General features: G+C 44.5%; 1 protein-coding gene across 1 annotated transcript in view; it reads left to right on the forward strand.

Moving 5' to 3' along the window:
* LOC121874616 (serine/arginine repetitive matrix protein 2-like) overlaps positions 1-20,068 on the forward strand; it is a 151,297-nt gene that overhangs the window by 102,414 nt on the left and 28,815 nt on the right. Inside the window, exon 7 of the mRNA XM_042378844.1 lies at positions 4,277-5,033. Within this exon, the coding sequence (XP_042234778.1) occupies positions 4,277-5,033 (757 nt within the window). The remainder of the gene's footprint in view (positions 1-4,276; positions 5,034-20,068) is intronic.

The following is a 20,068-nucleotide window of genomic DNA, read 5'->3' on the forward strand; positions in this document are numbered from 1 at the left end:
GCCGCCACCGCCCCTGCAAGGTCGTGGGGGCTACCAGGGTGGTGTGTCTCTACTCTGCCAGGTGTGGGGAAGAATGTTAGTCCAGAGATCCGGTTTGGCTCACCGTATACATGGAATAGAATCGACAATTACTTCTTCAGGCAATATGGCTTGTTAACTTGTGTCTGGTGAGGGATGATGTTTGTAGGATAAAATCTTAGCTATCACCTGAAGATTAACCACCCAAGTTTATTTTACCTTAGAATTAAACACCCTAATGTTAACCTATCATAACATTAACCAAAGGTAACCTAACCTAACGTACCATCCCCCGCCCCCAGGTAGGGTTAGGACCGTTAGGTGTTTGATCATCAGATGAAGTAAACTGATATTTTTCTCTCTCTCTCTCTCTCTCTCTCTAAACACACACACACACACGCACACACACACACTAGCTCATGACTCCGTAAAATATATAAATAAGTAATAAATTAATAGTTACTGTATATATAGGACAATCATTATACAATATATCCCTAACCTTTACAATGATCCGCCTCATTATATATTTATACGCATCGATTGGACGCTTATCCTCCTTAATCATTATCGACCAATCAGACAGACAAATGATTAGCTTGGGCACCTCTATTAACCTCTTGATTGGACGAGCCTTGATTGTATCTAGCCTAATCACCAGTTAATGTATCATACTGAATTTCAAATAGGCTTCTTAATGACCTAATCTACCTGTGTTTACCTGTTGTAATTAACGTTTGGGGGTTGGTATTTAGTGATGTTTGCTGTAAAATTGTATGTGTTCGGATATAATGTTATGACGTTCTTGAAATGCGAGGATTCGGACAAGTTCTCGCCTTTCGATTTGCCATCTTTTTCCTTCCCTTTTCTTTCTTCCCTTTCCTTCTCTGTCCCTTCTTGCCTTTCCTCACCTCTCCCTCCTCCTCATTCATTGCCGCTTCCCACCTCTCTTTCTTCCTCCCGTCCTTCCTTCCTTTTCTTCCTCCCTCCCTTATCTTCCTTCCTTCCTTTTCTTCCTCCCTCCCCTTTCTCCCTTCCTTCCTTTTCTTCGTCCCTTCCTTCCTTCCTCGCCGTTAGAGTTACCTCATTTAGGGAAGGACTGCGGGAGAGATTTTTTCCCGTGTTATGGAGACAATTGTTGTGCGTGACGCTGTGTTATCTGTGGGTATGAAGGTCAACCCCCCTCCTGTGCCACCTCCTGCAACACCTCCCTCGCCTCCTTCTACCGTACCTCCTTCCTTGCCTTCTTCGTTTTCTCCTTCTCCTCCTCCTCTTGCCACTTCCGCCTCACCTTCTTTCGTTTTCTACTTCTTTTCCTCATCATCCTGCTCTTTCCATTTCTTGTTCTTGGGGGTCCTTCTCTCTCTTTGTGTTCGTCAACCTTCTTCCTTTGTGTCTGTTTTTACTCCCTCGGTTGCCAGGGACGGAGGGCTGTTGTCTGAGTCCTTCCTTCCGTTCGTTCTTCCGTCTCGTAGATATTAGTGTAAAGAACGTATTCAGTAATTATTCAGTTATAAGTTGATGTAAATTTCGGGTACAAGTTGAACAATAGGGTGGGATCATTATTAAAAGGTAGGTGTGTGTGTTTGCATGTATGTGATATAATGATCAGCATGCTCTCCTCGCAAGCGAGCGGACCTGGGTTCGATCCCCGGGCAGGGTGAAACTACTATGGGCAAGTTTCTTTACGCCATTTGTCTCTGTCTACCCAGCAGTAATTGGGAACCTGGATGTTAATCGATTTATGGATCGTGTTCCGGGGCAATGGTTGCAGTGCAGTTGGCGAGTTGTCCGGTCTTCTTGGACTATTCCTTGACACTGGGTTAAGCAACTCGTTAGCTTAAGATGTGGTTGTTGTGTTGGCGACAGCTTTTACACCTTAAACAAATTCACGCCTAGGTGGCCCATGGGCCGGCCATCCTCGTTACACGAGGGGCCACCATTATTATGTTTGTAGGTGTTGAGATTTTTCCTCGTGACACTTCCTTTCCCCTCTAATGAAAACAATGTGTGTGTGAGAGAAAGAGATGACGCCGTCTGTCTGTCGACGTGGTTGTTATGGTGAGTCATAACACTACGACAAACTTACAAAAATTCATGTCCAGTTTAATGGATTTAGTTCATAGACCCAGGTGAACTCTAGAGCAAGGTAAGATAATTAGTCTTCACAACTTTAATATACGTTGATAGTGTGTCGGGGGTTCTGGGTTCATACCTGCCCCGCGAGGTATTTTAATAAGCGAATAATTACATCACAAAGTAGTGGAAAGCTCGTCCATAACCGCACTGTGATTATAAAGGACCGCACTCATGTTAAAGATGACCGCAGCGTGTTTGAGGTAGTTCCCCCTGGTAATCTTCCCACCTTGTACCGACACAGAGAACGGTGGACTCAGCGCTGACTCGCCTATTTTTGCTCGTCCCACCCTCTGTGGTGTTGCTAATGCGTGTGGTTTGTGGTAACCGAGTTGTTTATGTTAATGATAGTAAAAGGTTACCTTGAATTGATTTATGAGGACGAATGAAAAGGCAAAAACGCATAAATATTTGAAGGAATTTCTGTAGATAAAAGAGAATATGCAGAAGTGATTTTGTTGTTTGTTTACGCGAATGAAGACCACACAACAAGCCTGTTTTTGTTTCCTGAATCTCGTTATGAACTTCACTTGATAGACATTTTATAATATATAATCAAGTAGTTTCATGTTTTAAGATCTGCAAGGTAATTGATTTTTTATTATTATTCCCATACCCACCAAGAAGCTGACTCACCCCTCACCATTGGACCGCCTCATGTGAAAGTATAAATGGAAGAAAAAAAACACAGCGATCATGAAAGTTTTGAGTTACTTTACATTAGCAGTGAACATCTGGCGGCGCGGCAGTCAGGTTCCGTAGTTTATTGACGTTAGTGGTTTATAGAGAGAGTCTTGAGTGATCTTGTTAGAGGCTCCTGTCACCACCACCTTCCTACTCCCGACGCAGACGTACCTTTGTTTATACTGTGGTGGAGGAGAGTCGGGGGACCTTCAGGAATTGTTTGTATTTTAAACTTGAAAAATATACCAGGCCTTCCCGTTGACTGACATTATATATTATATTTGACTCTTGGTTAATGATTGAAGAGAAGAGAACAATAAATGAAACTTATTATTAAACGATGTTGATGTCGTGGCCCAAATAATAAACAATACCAACATGAATTATATTTATATGAGCGAATAATTCAAACAAATATATGTGGTTTATTGTGATTTATTTTTTTACTGTCGGTGAAAAATAAATAACGCAGATTATATTAGAAAAAGAGATGGAAAATGTATTGGGTCCCAGAATACGAGAGCTTACGGTATCTGTCATCGTAAATTCTGAATGAAGCGGAAGAGCGATTTTTGCTTTCACATATACTGAATGTTCACTTGACATTTTACATGATTTGTTTTCATCCGGGAGGTTAGAAGGGAGATATAATTTTTTTCTTTGATCGTACTGTACCTTTTGTGTAAAGTTTGTCAGTAATATTCCTAGTTAAACACGGTAGGCAAGACTCGTGTTCGACATGTCCAGTATTATGTATATCGCTTAGCTTAATACGAGTCAGTAGGATTCGTATCGTTTTGCAACACCTCTATTTATTTATGTATTCATTTATTTATTAACCTCCGTGTTTGCTAGTGATTAAAACATGGAAAAAAAATCCAGTCGACCAAAATTATGGGACGAATCTGTCATCCTCATTCCAGTTGCGTTACGCCATTACCATCAAACACCCTTTCTTCATTTTCAGAATATTTCGTCGTGAAAATAAAGGAGTTCTTTATTTATTTTATTTATTTATTAAGTTAGTCTGGTAATTTGTTTTTTTTATATGAATCACTGTATTATATTCCAAAGTTGTGAGTAATGGTTGTGTTGTATGTAGAAGTATTTATCAGCATGGTGTATATAATTGTATGTTAGAGGGAAGCTCGGCACACAGTCTTTATTGACGTGTGTGTGTGGGGAGAAAAACTGATCACATACATAAATGCAGTTGTAGGAGTTGACGAGGTTGATAATGGAGATTTAGGACACTTAACACAATGAAGTTGTATAAACAGAGACAACTTGACGCCTGTATATTTGTACAGTAACTAAGCTTCGTATGAGTCTGCTTGTAGAGAAGTAAAGATGACACACAGTAGAGTAGTGCAGTAGAGCAAGCCATGCTGGCGGTAGTTAGCGTTGTAGTGCTAATGTAGACTTGTTTGTGTTGCAGCTCCTCCCGGACATCGTCGTCGACCCGGGGCCTGCTGGACGGGGCCCTCGCCTCATCAGACACCCTCATCACCCACCAGATTGACCCGCCTAGACCGCCCTCTCTGCCCCCACCCGCCCTCGATGATCCCCCACCACGCCCACCAGAGCGCCCGCCCAAGAAGCCAACTTTGCGGTCACTGTTCCATGGACCCAACCCGGAGGCGGCGGCGGCGTCCAGCCCGGGGGGGCCTGGTGCTGGCGCCCTCCTTAACTCCCCCCAGATTGAAAAGATCAACAGTCCAGACTCTGAGATGCGGCGGATAGAGGAGTCTGCTAATGAGTTAAGGAACATGTCTCCAGCGAGACCTTATTACTACCGCAAGCCGCCAGCGCCAGATCCACCCAAGTCACCGGAAGCAACGCCCGCAAATTCTGCTGTGGCAGCCGCCACCACGCCCGGTTCTCCCAGGCCCCCTCGATCCCCTCATCCCGCCCGCCTCCACACGTCGCCCACCCACGCCCGCCACCTGGCGCCACCCATCAGCCCAACGTCTCGCTCGTCCACTCCTGACCTGCCACCTCCTCCACCTCCTCCAGTCACTGACGGGGAGGTCGTGGTGTGTGACGAGCCCTTACCACCTCCACCCACGCCCTCCGAGGTGGCTCCTCCGCCCACAGACGTGCCACCCTTGCCCCCAGACTCCCCACCCAGGGAGCGTCTGATGGGCACTCCCCTCAGCGCCCCGGGACGCCCTCAAGACACTCAGCACCCCACAGTAAGTGTCTCTTCACATTTCAGTTGCATATAGATTTGCTTCCTTATTGTAGAGTGTTGTAGGGGTTGTAATCTTCTCAGGCGTCTTCTGCTGCGTCTTCTCCACGGCGTCAATGACTCCGGTGAAACTCGGACTCAAAGAAGAGTTTATTTAGACACATCAGTGGAAGTACAGGTTTAGACCTAGGGTACAGGCGCGGTTATAGTATCATGAACCCGGTGCCTTAACATATGGCATAACACAAGTGCACCCAGCTACCTAAACCACCTTGACGTCAGTAAGTTAAATTGTATATACAGTACAGACGCCACGGAGGGAGATCTTACAGTACCTTGAGAGTATCACACACACACACACACACACACACACACACACACACACACACTTTGGTTTCTTGTATGGAACTGTCTCCTGGTGGCTCCCGTTTTGCTAGACTTAGTTATACACGTCTCTAAAATAAATAAATATTGGTCACCTTGTTATTATCGATGAGTGGCGTTGCAAGAGCCCGTGGGAAACATTGACTGATAAACGATGGTGAAGAGAGTGGTTAGTGGTGGCCAGTAGTGTGGTCAGTGTGGTAACTGCCAATGTGAAGGTTGTTGTGGGAAGATCACCGTAAGTTTCTCCTGCCAGTGAAAGCTGGTGAAAAATTTTCTCCGGGTATCGAGTGCTCTAAACCAACAATACAGGTTTTATATACAGTAAATAATATAAACACCGACCTTGAATTTATATAGAATGTCTATAGATTATTGTATTCTGCCATTAAGTTTTAAACGTGGTCTTATTTGTGATGTATTTTAAACTATCTTGGATTTTGGTGGCAAGTGGTGGTCTTCTTCCGTCCTTAGCAACAGTTATAGTCCATGGGAAGTAATTGGTTGCTGGTTGTTGAGTATCAGGTCAATAAACAGCAAGTGCAGGTAAAGCATAACATTAACTTAAATCGACAGACGTGGGAGGAATGTAAACAACAAGTATTGATATTGGTGTGGTTTGATGATGAGGTGTAGTATGGTGATGGTGAGGTGTAGTATGGTGATGGTGTGGCTTGTGATGTGGTATAGTGTGGAAGACAAAGACACTGTATAGTGTTAGTCGTAAGGAGGGGCGGAGAGGACACACACACACACACACACACACACACACACACACACACACTCTTAAGAACACTACTTGACCTGAGAACACACTTATGACCCATGTTTACCATAATACACATATTAGACACGACAAACACACTCTTCAAGGTAGGGAACACGAACAACACCTGCCTGAACACCTGCCTGAACACACTAACGAGGTCCTCAGAGTAACCAGCTCACCGTAAACTCACGTCGTCTTTACCCTCTACGATCACGTTATTATAGAGGAAATATATCCCAGGCAGCCGTGCATACATCGTTAGCAGAGCGTGGCAGGGGTGTGGTGGTGGTGGTGGTCAGGGGGATAGCTGGGTGGTGATGGTGTGGTGATGTATGGTGTAGTGTGGTGATGGCTTGGTGTGTGTGGAGTGGTATAGTTTGTGGTGTGGTTTGATGATGATGTGTAGTATGGTGAGGTTTGTGGTGTGGTATAGTGTGGTAGATTACTGTAGGTGATGAAGAAGATAGCAAGTTACTAGGGTACTGTACTGTATATACCACCCACCTTAACTCACCTCCCATTGTCCTGTTCCACCCTCCCCCTCCCCCCTTTCTCCTCTCCTGCATCTACGACCCGCTACTCCTCTCTCACTCTCTCCCTTTCTCCCCTTCCACATCTTATTATTCTCAAGATTTTTCTTCTCCCTTCCTCCCACCTCCTCTTCTTCCACACCACTCCCACGATCCTCCCCTCCCTCACTGCTTCCACACCTCCCCGCCCTCCCCCACCCACAATCCTTACTCTCCTTGCTCATCTTGTCCCCTCCCCCCATGCCCCCCCCGCTTCTCGCAGCGTCACACATCCTAAGGACATTATCAAAGATGCCGCCCTGGTGAAGCAATTCCCAGGACGTCTAATTTTTTCGCGATTCTTACGTACTTAATCTGTGATCACCTGAAGATTAGCCCCTCCGGCTTATTCCACTTGATGATTAGCCACCCAAAAGCTACCTGAGGGAGTTAGTGTAGGTTAGTTTGGGTTAGCGTTAAGCTAGTTAATCTCAAGGTTTAAAAAAGTTGGAAGGCTAATCTTCAGGTGGTTATTTTTGTCTTTAAACCACTTTTCTGTCTTGCCTGTGTAGATATTTTTATAATCGACTCGGTAATAATTGACTCATGACTTATATAAACGTGCTTTTAAGAGATTGTCATTGTTCACACGAGAGCAGTCTACCACAATGTGAGTTAATAGATCTAATTAAGTCGTACCGCGTCAGGTGTTGTAGCCGTGTGTCACCTTCAGGAGTCTCACAGGTGTCGGGGCCTCTGGGTTACCTGGTGAGGTTGGTCTTCATCTACGAGCACCACCTTCTGGCCCACACACACACAGGGTTGACGTTGGTCTGAACTGTTGGGTATGTGACATAAGTTGTTAAATTTTTGGTTTGGTTTTGTAGGAAGTTGTCTGCTGTTGTTGTGATGGTGGAGAGGTTGTATCTAGCGTGAGTGTTGTGTTGTGATGTGGGGAGGTGTGTGATGCTGGACGTGTGGTGTACAAGGGAAAGTGTGTTTCTTCTTAACAGGTGTCTTAAACGGGAGGTGTTTGTTTGTAAAGAATGTGTCCAATATACTGTATGTTTTTTCAACGTGTGTGTGTGTGTTTGTGTGCGAGCGTCGGTGTGTGTATGTACAAGTGGTGTGTCATATATGTGTGTGTGCAGTGTAAAACAAAGGAACATCAAAGTCCTTGGTTCTTCCATTACCTGCGCTAGCGAAGGTCCTAGCTGGCTGCCCTGACGCACCCCGCCATCACCACCCATTGTCAGGAGGTACTCTTGCTCCATTACCAATTTAGTACGCCCAAGTAACGCATTGTATACTGTGGGGAAGCGATGCACTCTCATTATGCCCTCGACTTAGGTGGAAAGTTGTACCAAGTGTTCATTATGCTCTCGACTTGTATAGAAAGTTGTACCAAACGTGCAGTATGCTGTCGACTTTCGTAATCAGTCATTCAGGTTTGGTATAATACTGAAGAACACTCACTATACCGTTTCTGGAGTCTGTTGGGGCACTAGACCGCTTCAGTGATAAAGACTGGAGTGTAGGATTGGTTGTCGGTAACACTCCGGGATATACACTTATGTTGGTCTTAAATGCGGGAAAGGAGACTCAGCTGGAACGTGTGATTTATTGATTAAGTAAATGACTTCTGTTCCATGGTGGCCGACTGTAGTAAGGCAGCAGATGGCTCTCCTCTCAGTAAGATTAACATTGTCGACTTTCTTAATGGGAGAAACCATGTGTGTGATAGACCAAGTAGACGTGTGTGACATATGTACAGTAGGGGGGGGGGAGTGTGTCAGGAGTTACCCCATCCTCCTACCCACCTACACTAATGGCCAGGCCCCTAAGAGAACTCCTACTCCCTTCCACTCCTACTCAGGCCAGCACACCTCCTCCCCTCACCGATTTCTCGTTCAGAACTGTCCATTATAAACTTATATTTGTTTTTATTAAGGAATGTTAGATAATGTCAAGCAGTGAATGTTTTGTTTATATTATTAGTGAGGTACTTGAAGCGGTGAAGGTTGAGGTCGTGTTTAAGACCTTCTCCTGAGTGTACCTGAGGGAGAGGAGTACAGGTAGCTATCACTGTAATAAATATCTGTCTGCTGAGGTAAACTGTGGCTGTAAGATTATTTTAGCGGTTTCATATAACACGAAGTCATGAAATCAACTTAAATTTTAACAGACTGACCCAACGTTGCGGTTTGTATAATAATGTTAGTGAAGAGAGAAAATATAGTGTGATAAGATTAACTGTGTATAGACAAGTGTGTAGAATTTGTTAAGTAAAATGGTGGTGGTAGCGGTGAGAGACATGAAGGCGGGAAATATATGTTGGGATTAACTGTCAAAGAATATCATGTGGTGCTTAAAAATAATTCCGAAAATTTGACCGACAAAATCCCCCTCCCCCCCCCAAAAAAAAACCCCCCACGAATACGGAAGTGTTTCTTGTGTAAAACTATCTTTCTTGGGAGACACATTAATACGAAACAAGCTGAGAGTAACGGTTAAGGAAGAAACGCTCACTTCTTGGAATTATTGCTGTTAAAACGTGAAATAGGAAGACAGGAAGCACACACCACAGATCACCGTGAGCGTAGCGGCGGAGAGGGCAGCAGGCGTCACTGATCAAGCATACACAAGACGGTACCGAGGAAAGTTATACACTGGAGGGTTATGTCCTGAGCGGTGATAATGAGATCATTACATCCACACTCTCATTTTTTCTCTCTTTTCTTTATGGTGGTGAAGCGCCTGCGTGTGACCACTTCCTCCTTCAAGGCAGCGCCCCGTGGTTCCTCCTTGGGGAGTCGTGAGCCGTGGCTGGGGTACTGTGCGTGGCTCCCGGTTCTGCGATATACACATGGATAACCGGTAATTTTTTTTTATGGCGTGCTAGTAATACTAGAGTTCTCGTCTGACTATTGGCCACACTTGAAGCCTTGGCCACACTTAAAGCCTTGGCCACACTTGAAGCCATACATCTAAATATTTATACACTCTCTCATAACTAACTCCGATACGATGATTCATAAAAAATAAAAGATGAGCAATAATCACCTCACTGACCGCTGTTATCCCTCACTTGAAAGAACATCCCTCACGTACAGCAGAAAAAAAAGACGCCATCAGTTAAGTCAGGGAAGACGGATCGTGGGTTATTATACTACAGCAGTCATTGAGAGAGAGAGAGAGAGAGAGAGAGAGAGAGAGAGAGAGAGACCAAATTTAACAGTATGACCGCCGCAAATTTCACCAATATAACAGCGCACAATAGAGTTACAGATACAATAGCCTGACACAGATACTGAAAAAAAAGGTGATATATATATTGACACGGATACAACAATGACAGGTTACAGGAACCTGACAAATACCGTACCACAATATGACACCAATCTGACATACGTGTAGGCCACTCCTCTCGTCCAGTTCTGACACGCGATATGTCTTGTGTGGCGATAAGAAGAGACTTTTGTTTTGTTTTTGTTTTCGGTTTGATTTGACCTGTTTGTTGACTTTTATCGGAAACTTAGAACGATGCTCACCCCGCCCAGGTAGGCAGTATACTTACTCCTCTCCCAGGTAACATACTCACCCCCCAGGTAGCATACTCACCCCCCAGGTAACATACTCACCCTCCAGGTAACATATTCACTCCAGGTAATATACTCACCTCCAGGTAACATACTCACCCCCAGGTAACATACTCACCCCAGGTAACATACTCACCCCCAGGTAACATATATCACTCAATTTCAGGCAATACACTTCACCTCCAGGTAACATAATACTATCCCCCAGGTAACATATACTCACCTCCAGGTAACATACTAATTCTCCAGGTAACATAATTTCAATCTCCAGGTAACATACTCACCCCCAGGTAACATAATTACCCCCAGGTAACATACTCAATTTCATAACATACCACCTCCAGTAACATACATCACCCCCCAGGTAACATACCACCTCCCAGGTAACATATCACCCCCAGGTAATACTCACCCCCAGGTAATATACTCACCCCAGGTAATACATCACCCCAGGTAACATACTCACCCTCCCAGGTAACATACTCACCTCCCAGTAACATACTCACCCCCAGGTAATATATCACCCCCCAGGTAATAGCACTCACCCCCAGGTAATATACTCACCCCCAGGTAACATACTCACCTCCCCAGTAACATACTCACCCCCTCCCAGGTAACATACTCACCCCCTCCCAGGTAACATACTCACCCCCTCCCAGGTAACATAATGATCCCAGGTAAGTATAATAGTATAATCACTACCTCTGCTCGACAAAGGACCAAAATATTCACATCAGTTTTCTTGTGCATTATTCGTGGCGGGGTCCGTTGTGTTCCTTCCCTCCCCCCTGTCAGGTACCCGGCCGTCACCTGTGCCTTCCTCCTCTTCACCTCCCCTCACCCCCCTTCCTCCTACACACCTCTGATTGCCTTTTTACTGGTCAGTTGCTGCATGTTAACAATAAAACAGATGTGCCAAAGGGCGGCATTTAAAATGTCAAGTTTCTGTAAATTGATCGTTGTTAAAATGTGAAATAAAAAAGCCCGACTTGGTCACCTTTTGCCAGCAGTGAGTCGGTCGGTGGCTGGCTGGCTGGCGAGTAAAAGGTTGGCGGAACGTTGAGGACTAGTCGACGCTCGTCTCTCAGTGCGTGTGGATGTGTCAGTGTGTGGCTCTGGGCTCATTATTTGTGATTTTATAAAACTTCTTGGGAAAAATTACTCTAGAATAGATTTATTCCTTTAGTTTACTTTCTCCATGACTGTCTGCAACTGCGACCGTCTTTATCATGATGACTGGTTTGCTGCTCAAGAGATCAACTGTAGGATTGGGGTCTCCAGCACAGGCACCCTCCGTTGTGGTGGCCAGTGCTTTAACCTTTACCACAGGTCGTCATGATCACAGCCACGACGTGTCTTGCAGGGGAATTGTGTTATCTGGTACTGAAGAAACGCTGGGCAGACTAGGAGGTGAAAACCTGGGTGTCAGATCCGGAAAAACAAAAAATAATATCGAGTATTGTGTAAACTGCCAGTCAGGGTGATTACATGCGTTGGCTGTTAAGTGTTTGTGAGGGAGGATAGGGGATAAGGGTGACTGCCTGAGGAGTGTGTTGTATGGCATCCTGCCGCCCCTACCCACAGTTGCTGCACGTGCCCGCTTACCACCTGTCATCTCAAACGCGTGTTACCACCTCCCTCGTCCGTCCACTTTCCGCCTCCCCGCCTTCCGCCCTTCCCACCCCCTCGTCCACCCTCCTACCCGCATATATCGTCGTCCTCCCTCACCTCCCCTTGTGTTCTCATACCCGCATATTGCAGCTAATTTTTTATTCGTTTTAAATCCCGTGTGAGTGAGACGAACGCTTTATTTACGAGGACAGGAACCACAACATAATACCGGGTTAATATAAAGGCTCCCTTTCCTAACATCTCGCTGAAATTTCGCAGCGTAGTTCCTCATACAAGGGGAATTAAACGTAGATTGTATTAAGTAAACGGAACACTAAGTCCTAAAGATAATTATCCCTGTGTTTGTTACTCCCCGTTTGTGAATGCTCAGTTCATGTACTGGGCAATTTTACAAACACTGCCGTAACATACAGTATACACCCAGACGTGTATAGCCGTAGGAAGAGAGGGTGTTGTTGACGGTAATACAAGAGATTATTGGGAGGACGGTAACGACGGTAGGAGTTAGTAGTTGAGTGTTGGGTCACAAGTCCATGGCACTGGGAAGGCGACCACAAGAATCTGTCGGTAGCCAACTTAGTGCTCCTCCAGAGTGGCCTTTGTGTGTGGGGTCACTCCTCGGGTTACTGCCGCCACCCTTCCCGCCTCACATTGCAAATATTTATATACAGCGTCGCCATTAACTCTCTGCGTATCTCCTCCGTTCACGCGCTGCTCTTTATACTCACCGAAGCTCACTGTTCCTTTACACGACGGTCTACCGTTAACCACACCAGTTATATCTACCATTAGTAGACTGTCTCCACCAGCCATTTCACTGTGAGGACGCCACTTTTAATGGTTTATTTGGCCAACGCCAGACGATTTTACTAAGTTCGGAGGGGGCCCCGTAGACAATGGGTTAAGTCACGGTCAGTAATCATTGTCACCATTAATCTTCCTTCGTTGTTTTGGAACTACAATAGTGCGGTGATCCTCCTGTCCTAATGGTCGGTGGTGGCGACCTGGGCCACCTCCAGCTTTAGTGCTTAACTTTGCATTTGTGGAAGTGAAGGCGGTGGAGTGTAGTGCCAACAACACTGCCTCCTGGCGTAAGTCTTTGGCCCCACTATTCACTGTTTGTAAGTGGCAGGTGAATTTCCTCAAGAACATTGAACTTTGTGTATTATTAGATGAATAAATTTGGCGCGAAACCTAGAGCCGACTTGGGGGGAAAAACAAACTTTCGCCGCCTTAATACTGTTGTTGGTTAACTTTCTTTAACATAATTCCTCATACAACTGGTAGTGTGACGTAGACCATTATAAGGTGACAAGGAGCTCATTAAAAGTTGTCTCCATTGATCAGTGCCATTTATGACTCCCGCCCTCCAGATGTTCCCTCACCACAAGTATTCCATCTACGTCATGACGCTGCTATTAGGGTTATTTTTTTTTACTTCACCGGCTATTCAATTTATTTTCTCAGAATGAGTTTGAAAGAAGCAACAAGTCTCTGTTTCCCGGTGTATAAATCACGCGAGGCTCACGAATTCTTGCCTCTGTAATATCCACGTCTTTTTACTTCTTTCTTTTAATAGCTTACTTTCTTCCATTTATTGCTTCTTTGTCCCGTCTCTCATTTATTTCCTTAAGTGTCTGTTGTTCCTTTTATTTCTTTCTAGTCTATTTACTATCTACTCCCCCGTCCCACTTCTGTCCCATTCCATACATCACCATCACCTCCCCCCTTCCATACACCACGACCACCTCCCCCATTCCATGCACCACGACCACCTCTCCCATCCCATGCACCACGCCTAACGCTATTCTTCCCAACCTATTAAACGGACAATATGGCTGGATGGGGTGAGTGTAGCCTTTACTTCGGCCGATTCAGTGGATTCTTTTGTCATACAATTTTCCCTATCCAACACCGGTCCTCTTCCTCCCTATCACCTCTGGGTTTCCGTGTTTCCCAGTTTTCTGTAGTATTTCCTTTTCGTCATTCTCAATTCCCTATGCTTCTGTTGCCCACCCCCCCCCCTCCCGTCCCCTCCCTTCATCTCGGTCTTCTCGTGATCTCTATCTCAATCCTCCCGTACTTAGGTCCTCGCTAGTTACATTTTCCCCTCTCTCCTCCCCACCCCTTTTCTCCCCAGTTCTGTCTTCCCTAACACAAGTTCTTATACTTTCTTCCTCACTAACTCACCCCAGCCTGTTCTGTACGTATTTCTCCTCCACTACTACATTATCTCCCCTTTCAACTGGCCTTTTAGTTTCTCCTTCCTCATCCTTCCAAGCCCCCCCACTCCTCCCCCCGGCGTCTTAAAATTCTTCTCAACTTTATCCCCATCTCACCCAAGCCCGTTCCCTCGTAACTCTGTAACCCTCTTAAGAGACCCAGGAAGATTATTCGCTTAAGTGAGTTCCTATGGTCCCTCCCACCTCCACCGGTAGAGGATATGGAGATAGTACCCCCCTCTCCCCCCACACTTATTACCGCTTAAATTCAAGGGTGTTCTCGCTCACGTACGAGAAGCTTAATTACAATTCTCAGAGAAGCCAATAAAGAAAATGAAAACCTGTAAGTGAAGTCAGATTACACGCTCTAATTAAAAGAAGGAAATGGTCGGGAAAGCCGGAGGAGCAGACTCGCTCATGGTCCACCGCGGTGTTGTGGTATGCGCCAGCTGACCTCCAACGTGACGGTGTTAAGGACAAAGGTCTTGACTTTTGGCAGGTGGGTTTGCTACCTGCGTCATGTGAACTGACACTAAGCAGCTCAAGGCTCGTATGTCGTACTCTCTAGGGTAAACGGGCGAGATAAGTATCAGAAATAGCTTCATGGCCTTTTATATTTTTAGGATCGTTTAGCTGATGTATGGAATATATCTTTAAAGAAATATCATGCTTTTGCAATATAAAGTAATTGAAGGTTGCAGACCGACAAGTCATGGAGGGAAGTTACGTTTGCAGTAATTTGAGTTGTGATCTCCAGGTCATGTTATGTTGTAGGTCGTGCTAGGAGAACAAAGGCGTTGAATTATGAAACCCAAACAGAGGACTGTAATCAAGTTGTTACTGGTCAAAAGGTAGCAGCAACTGTACCTACAGACAAAGGGTTTTAGAGGCTACTTGGGCCTGAGTGTTAAGTTGGGTTGGCCAAGGAAGGAAGCGTGGATAGTGAAGTAACCCGCTGTTGAAGGGGGTCTTGTGTTCTGCCGTGGTCCAGCTAACACTCCGCCCTCATGGATAATATACAGCAAATTATATCCAAGATGGGGCGCTTCTGGATATACTGGTAAGTTCTCTCCATTCTTTTCATTGTTGAAGTATCCAAGAAAGGTGAATTATCACATATGTTTTATGAAGAATAGTATGTTTGTTATGGGCGTGTGAGGTTGTGTGGAGTAGCGGGGTGGATGATAACACAGGTGGTAATGACAGTGTCAAGGAGAGTGATCATGTATTCTCAAGTTATCAACGGTAAGTGATTGCCAGGGGTAGTGAAGGCCGTGGAAAGTGAATAAGAAAAAAATAAATCTTTCAGTCTTCAAAATAATATCTACTAGACAAACGATGTAAATAGAATCCTTATAAATGTACCGGTGTGTTTGTATATATTTTCGTTTAGGTAAATTATGGCACCAGTCCAGCACCGGTATATGTCATGTTTTGTTCCATATTTTATTTTGTTTACAGATCGCGTGTAATCTTGGCAAAAGTTGTAAATATCGTGCTGGAGTTTCAAATTTCTCTATATGTACATCAACTACCGTGTCTGTTTACCCCCCTTCATGTGTATTAATCCCCATGAACTGTGAGTCACCCGGGTCTTATCAGGACTGTGCTATATGTCAAGCAGCACGCCACTGAAGGGTAGTTGATGTTGACGTGTTGCTATCTGGGCTCATGTCGGGGAGGCACGAAGGACAGGGTGATAAGGCTGGTAGGAGGGAGTGAGGAGTGGTTGCGAGTTGGGTGAGGAGTGGTTGAGTTGGGTGAGGAGTGGTTGTGAGGTGGCTGAAGGAGGGATGTGACGAGGAGAGAGATGCTGGGTTGGGGGGGAGGGGGGTGAGGGTGTCTGGTGAATAGGGGGAGGGAGGTAAGAAGGATGTGCCCCTGGAGGATATCTAAAGAAGATGTGAAGCAGCGTGAGGTACCGTTCTCCAGCAGGCAGGTCTTTCCACCACAACACTGTTTACAAGTAAGCGGATAGGGCGGACATTCAAGGTTAACGAAATCCAAAATATATGACTATTTATTTTATTATAGAAACGTAACAAAGGATGCATGAACCTTATTTATGAACGTATAGTGTGCAGGATATGGGAAGGAATGGTGAGTGTGTTTGTTTTAAAATGACGAGGCTTTTTTTGTGTGGGTGGTTCGTCGTCTCCCTCCCACACATTCTCAAATTAAGAGCTGGTTCTTGGGTCAATATTTACTCAGAGTAAGAGGACCTTGACCATAGTCCTCGTGATGACAGACCCTCTCCCATTTCAGCTCTTCTTTCGGTCTTGAGAGTCCAGGGGAGGAAGTACTCATCGTCAAGTTTCGATGTTTTGGTGAAGAAAATTTCTATCATTTTAATGGTAGTCTGGTTGAGAGTGTGACCAATGTTTTCTTCGGAACTCTTCAGCGTCTTGTATATTAATAGTCTTTGTATAATGGCCACGTGTGTTAATAATGACGAGGAGAATATTATGCTGAGTAAATGACCATAGGGAATAGGATTAAAATAAAAGGCTAATGAAAAAACTACCAGGAATTTAAATCTCAACGATATATGATAAACAAACTAGGCTTCCGTGAGGATGTCTAAAACATGCTTATGAATACTTTGCAATGTTTGAAATGCATAGAATGTGTTTGCTTCATCTACTGTAATATAGAATATGCGTTGTTTTATTTTAATATTAATTTACAGTTGTAGTCATGGTGTGTGTGTGGGGGGCAGCACTGTACACAAGAGCGAGGATCACTTGTGTAAGCTTGTGCTGTTTACTGTTCACCATGGCGGCTGGGGCTCCCGGGTTGAATACAGGACGTGATCTTGGTCAAATTCCTGAAGATCATTAATTTGGAGGAGTGACCGTGGGTGGAGGGCGAGGCGTGTGTGTACGTGTCTTGACAGCAGTGGGTGACTGTCTCTCAGCTGTTGGTGTGCACTGCCTTCCCCTGCTCAGGTTGTGGGCCGACTAACATTGGAGAAGGTTAACCAATGTCTGTAATGAGAGGTGACATCAACCTGACTGACAGCTGTATTTGACCTCTTTTTTTTTTTAGTGCCATATGATTTATTTTTGTCCATTAATAATATACACGTCTAGCTCGTTATCATTATCTCATGCCCATCATCGTCATCATCATCGTCGTCGTCAAGGTTGTGGCGAGTATTGCTAGATCAACACCTATAGTCTCAATAGTTTTAATTCTTACCAACTGTATATATATATATAGACCAAACTAAAGAACAATTTCCTATAGTGTGGTGAACAAAAGACAAAATAATCAATGTTATGTTTCCTGCGAGTAGTGGAAAGTCTACAACAGAGCACCACTCCCAGTATTTTCATGTGTGTGTTTTGCTGTAATAATAATTTCTCTCTTATCTGGTCTGTCCTCGGCTTGTGTGGTTTTCTTGCTGGAACATTTGCTTTGTGTTATGTTGGGTTGGATTTTACATACATATTGTAATTGTTGTTATTATCCTGGCGTGTTGATTGTAATCGACCAGTCTCTCTCTCTCTCTCTCTCTCTCTCTCTCTAATATTTGCATGTCACATTTAAACCGTAAAGCCACATATTTATAGTTAGTAAAATCACATCTTCATCTATGGGCAGTAAAATCACGTATTCACTGACCTCAAAATCACCGAATTATCATTATTATTTGTTATAGTTTTATTAATTTTGTTATTTTTTTATTATTTTGTTGATGTTATGTTAGAAATGTGTTTGTTTTGTAATAACCTCGTGGTATTTTTTTTCGATAAGGCGTTTGGTCTCCTGTTATTTTCTTGGTAGTTAGTATTATTTTGTGTGATGTTATTGTTAGTGTGACTGTATTAGTTTGACGCGAGTGATGGATAGGTGAGTAGGAGGAGGAGAAGGATGGAAGGAGAAGGATGGAGGAGTAGGAGGAGGAGAAGGATGTAGGAGTAGGAGGAGAAGGAGTAGGAGAAGGAAGGATTAGTAGGAGGAGGAGAAGGAAGGAGGAGTAGTAGGAGGAGAAGGATGGAGGAGTAGGAGGAGGAGAAGGAAGGGGGTGCTTTTAACAGTCTTGAAGTAGAGAGTCTTTCCTTGAGTGTGCTTCCTGCTATTGTCTTGATCTGCCTACCTCCTTCACCCACCTTCCTCCTCCTCCTCTGTTACGCCCCCACCTTCTCCCTCCGTTCCTTCACTCTACTCCACCACCAACCGTAATCCGTCTCTCTCCATCACCACCCCCCTCCACCAACCGTCATTCCCCACACACCAACAGTTCCGGGTGAGGTCAACTCCGCTCGACCTTTCTATAATAACTTCAATGACCCACTTAAAATATTATATTACTGTAATTTTTTTTTTATTTCATCAATTTGAGAGATGATTCAGCCTTGTTATTTTTAGGTGAACTGACTTGTTATGTAAATGATTATCAGAGAGAGAGAGAGAGAGAGAGAGAGAGAGAGAGAGAGAGAGAGAGAGAGAGAGAGAGAGAGAGAGAGAGAGAGAGAGAGAGAGAGAGAGAGAGAGAGAGAGAGAGAGAGAGAGAGAGAGATCCTAGTTACGACAGCTTCTTTGAGTATAACTGACGTAGGTAAATGTTGAAATTACCTTCTGGCAGAAATCTCATCAAGAATACAGTCGAGAGAGACATAAGGGAGTATCAAGGATTCAAGGGTTTGGGTGACCTTGGCGATTCCTGGTTCTTGAAAGTAAGTGTGTGTGTGTGTGTGTGTGTGTGTCTCCAGCCTTTTTTCCCAGCTGTGTCTTTCTTAACTCAGTAACGTCCTCATCTTTGTCCTTCATAGTTCCCACGCTCAAACCCCCCCCCCTCATCCCTGGTCTTATTTCTCATCCCTGGTCTTATTTCTCACTCCTGGGTTTATTTCTCACTCCTGGGTTTATTTCTCATCCCTGGTCTTATTTCTCACTCCTGGGTTTTTTCTCACAGCAACAGGATGAGACGATGAAAGTACTATAGACAGTGAGACGTGTGTTGACTTGTGCGCTTCACCTGTCATGATAAAGGGTTCGACGCGTAGACAATGCAGGTGACCTTGTTCTCTACTTTCACCCACTGGAGGGGAGGGAGGAGTCCTAGTGTGTTTGTATTGTGACCGCTGAGGTGGTAAACAAGCAGCCAGGTGTCATTACCGTACAAGTATCTCATGATGATGTTGGAAGCCAGGAGAGAATATTACGTTCGCCCATAGGTAGATGGTTGTTGTGAGAGAGGGAGAGGGAGAGAGGGAGAGAGAGAGGGCAGGATAGAGGGAAGGAGGGTATATGTAGACTGAGGGGAGGATAGAGAGAGGAAGGGAAAGGGTGTTTAAATAGGCTCCGTGGGGATATATTAATTATAAATGTTCTTGCTACTTGGGATACAAACACACATTCAGCTGGTCTGACAGATAGCAGGATAGATTAGCTAACTTTTTATGTTTATATATGGAGTCTTGTCTCAGATATTAACATAGGTAGAACCACAAGAATATCACGTCACAAGCTGTCATGGAGTGGTCACATAGCCCACACTCCTGGTTCATTTGTATTTATAAGGGCGTCCCTCTCTCCCTCACAAGGTCACACCTACGACCTGTTTAACTCCTCACTGGACTCGTAAAATATCCTGACAAGATTGAAACTGATCCGCCGGAAATGGACAAAGTTACACATACCAAATCGCCTTATGTTTGGGGGGAAAATCCCGTTTGCATGGTTTAGTAGTGGTAATATTTTCTTTCTTTAGTGACAATGTAGGACGAGTGAAAGTTAGAAAATATTGAAGTCATTTGATTCATTTCCAATTAGAATGTATTTTTCGAAGACACGATGACTAAAATCAAACACGATATTGAGTTAACTTTCTTCAGTGAGTTGTAGGAAGAGTGAAGAAAGTTTGACAAATACGGGAGGAATGTAATTAATTTCCTGATAGAAAATGTCTTAGAGAG

The sequence above is a fragment of the Homarus americanus genome, unplaced genomic scaffold (genome assembly GCF_018991925.1).
Source record: "Homarus americanus isolate GMGI-L3 unplaced genomic scaffold, GMGI_Hamer_2.0 scaffold34360, whole genome shotgun sequence".
NCBI classification, from domain to species: domain Eukaryota; kingdom Metazoa; phylum Arthropoda; class Malacostraca; order Decapoda; family Nephropidae; genus Homarus; species Homarus americanus.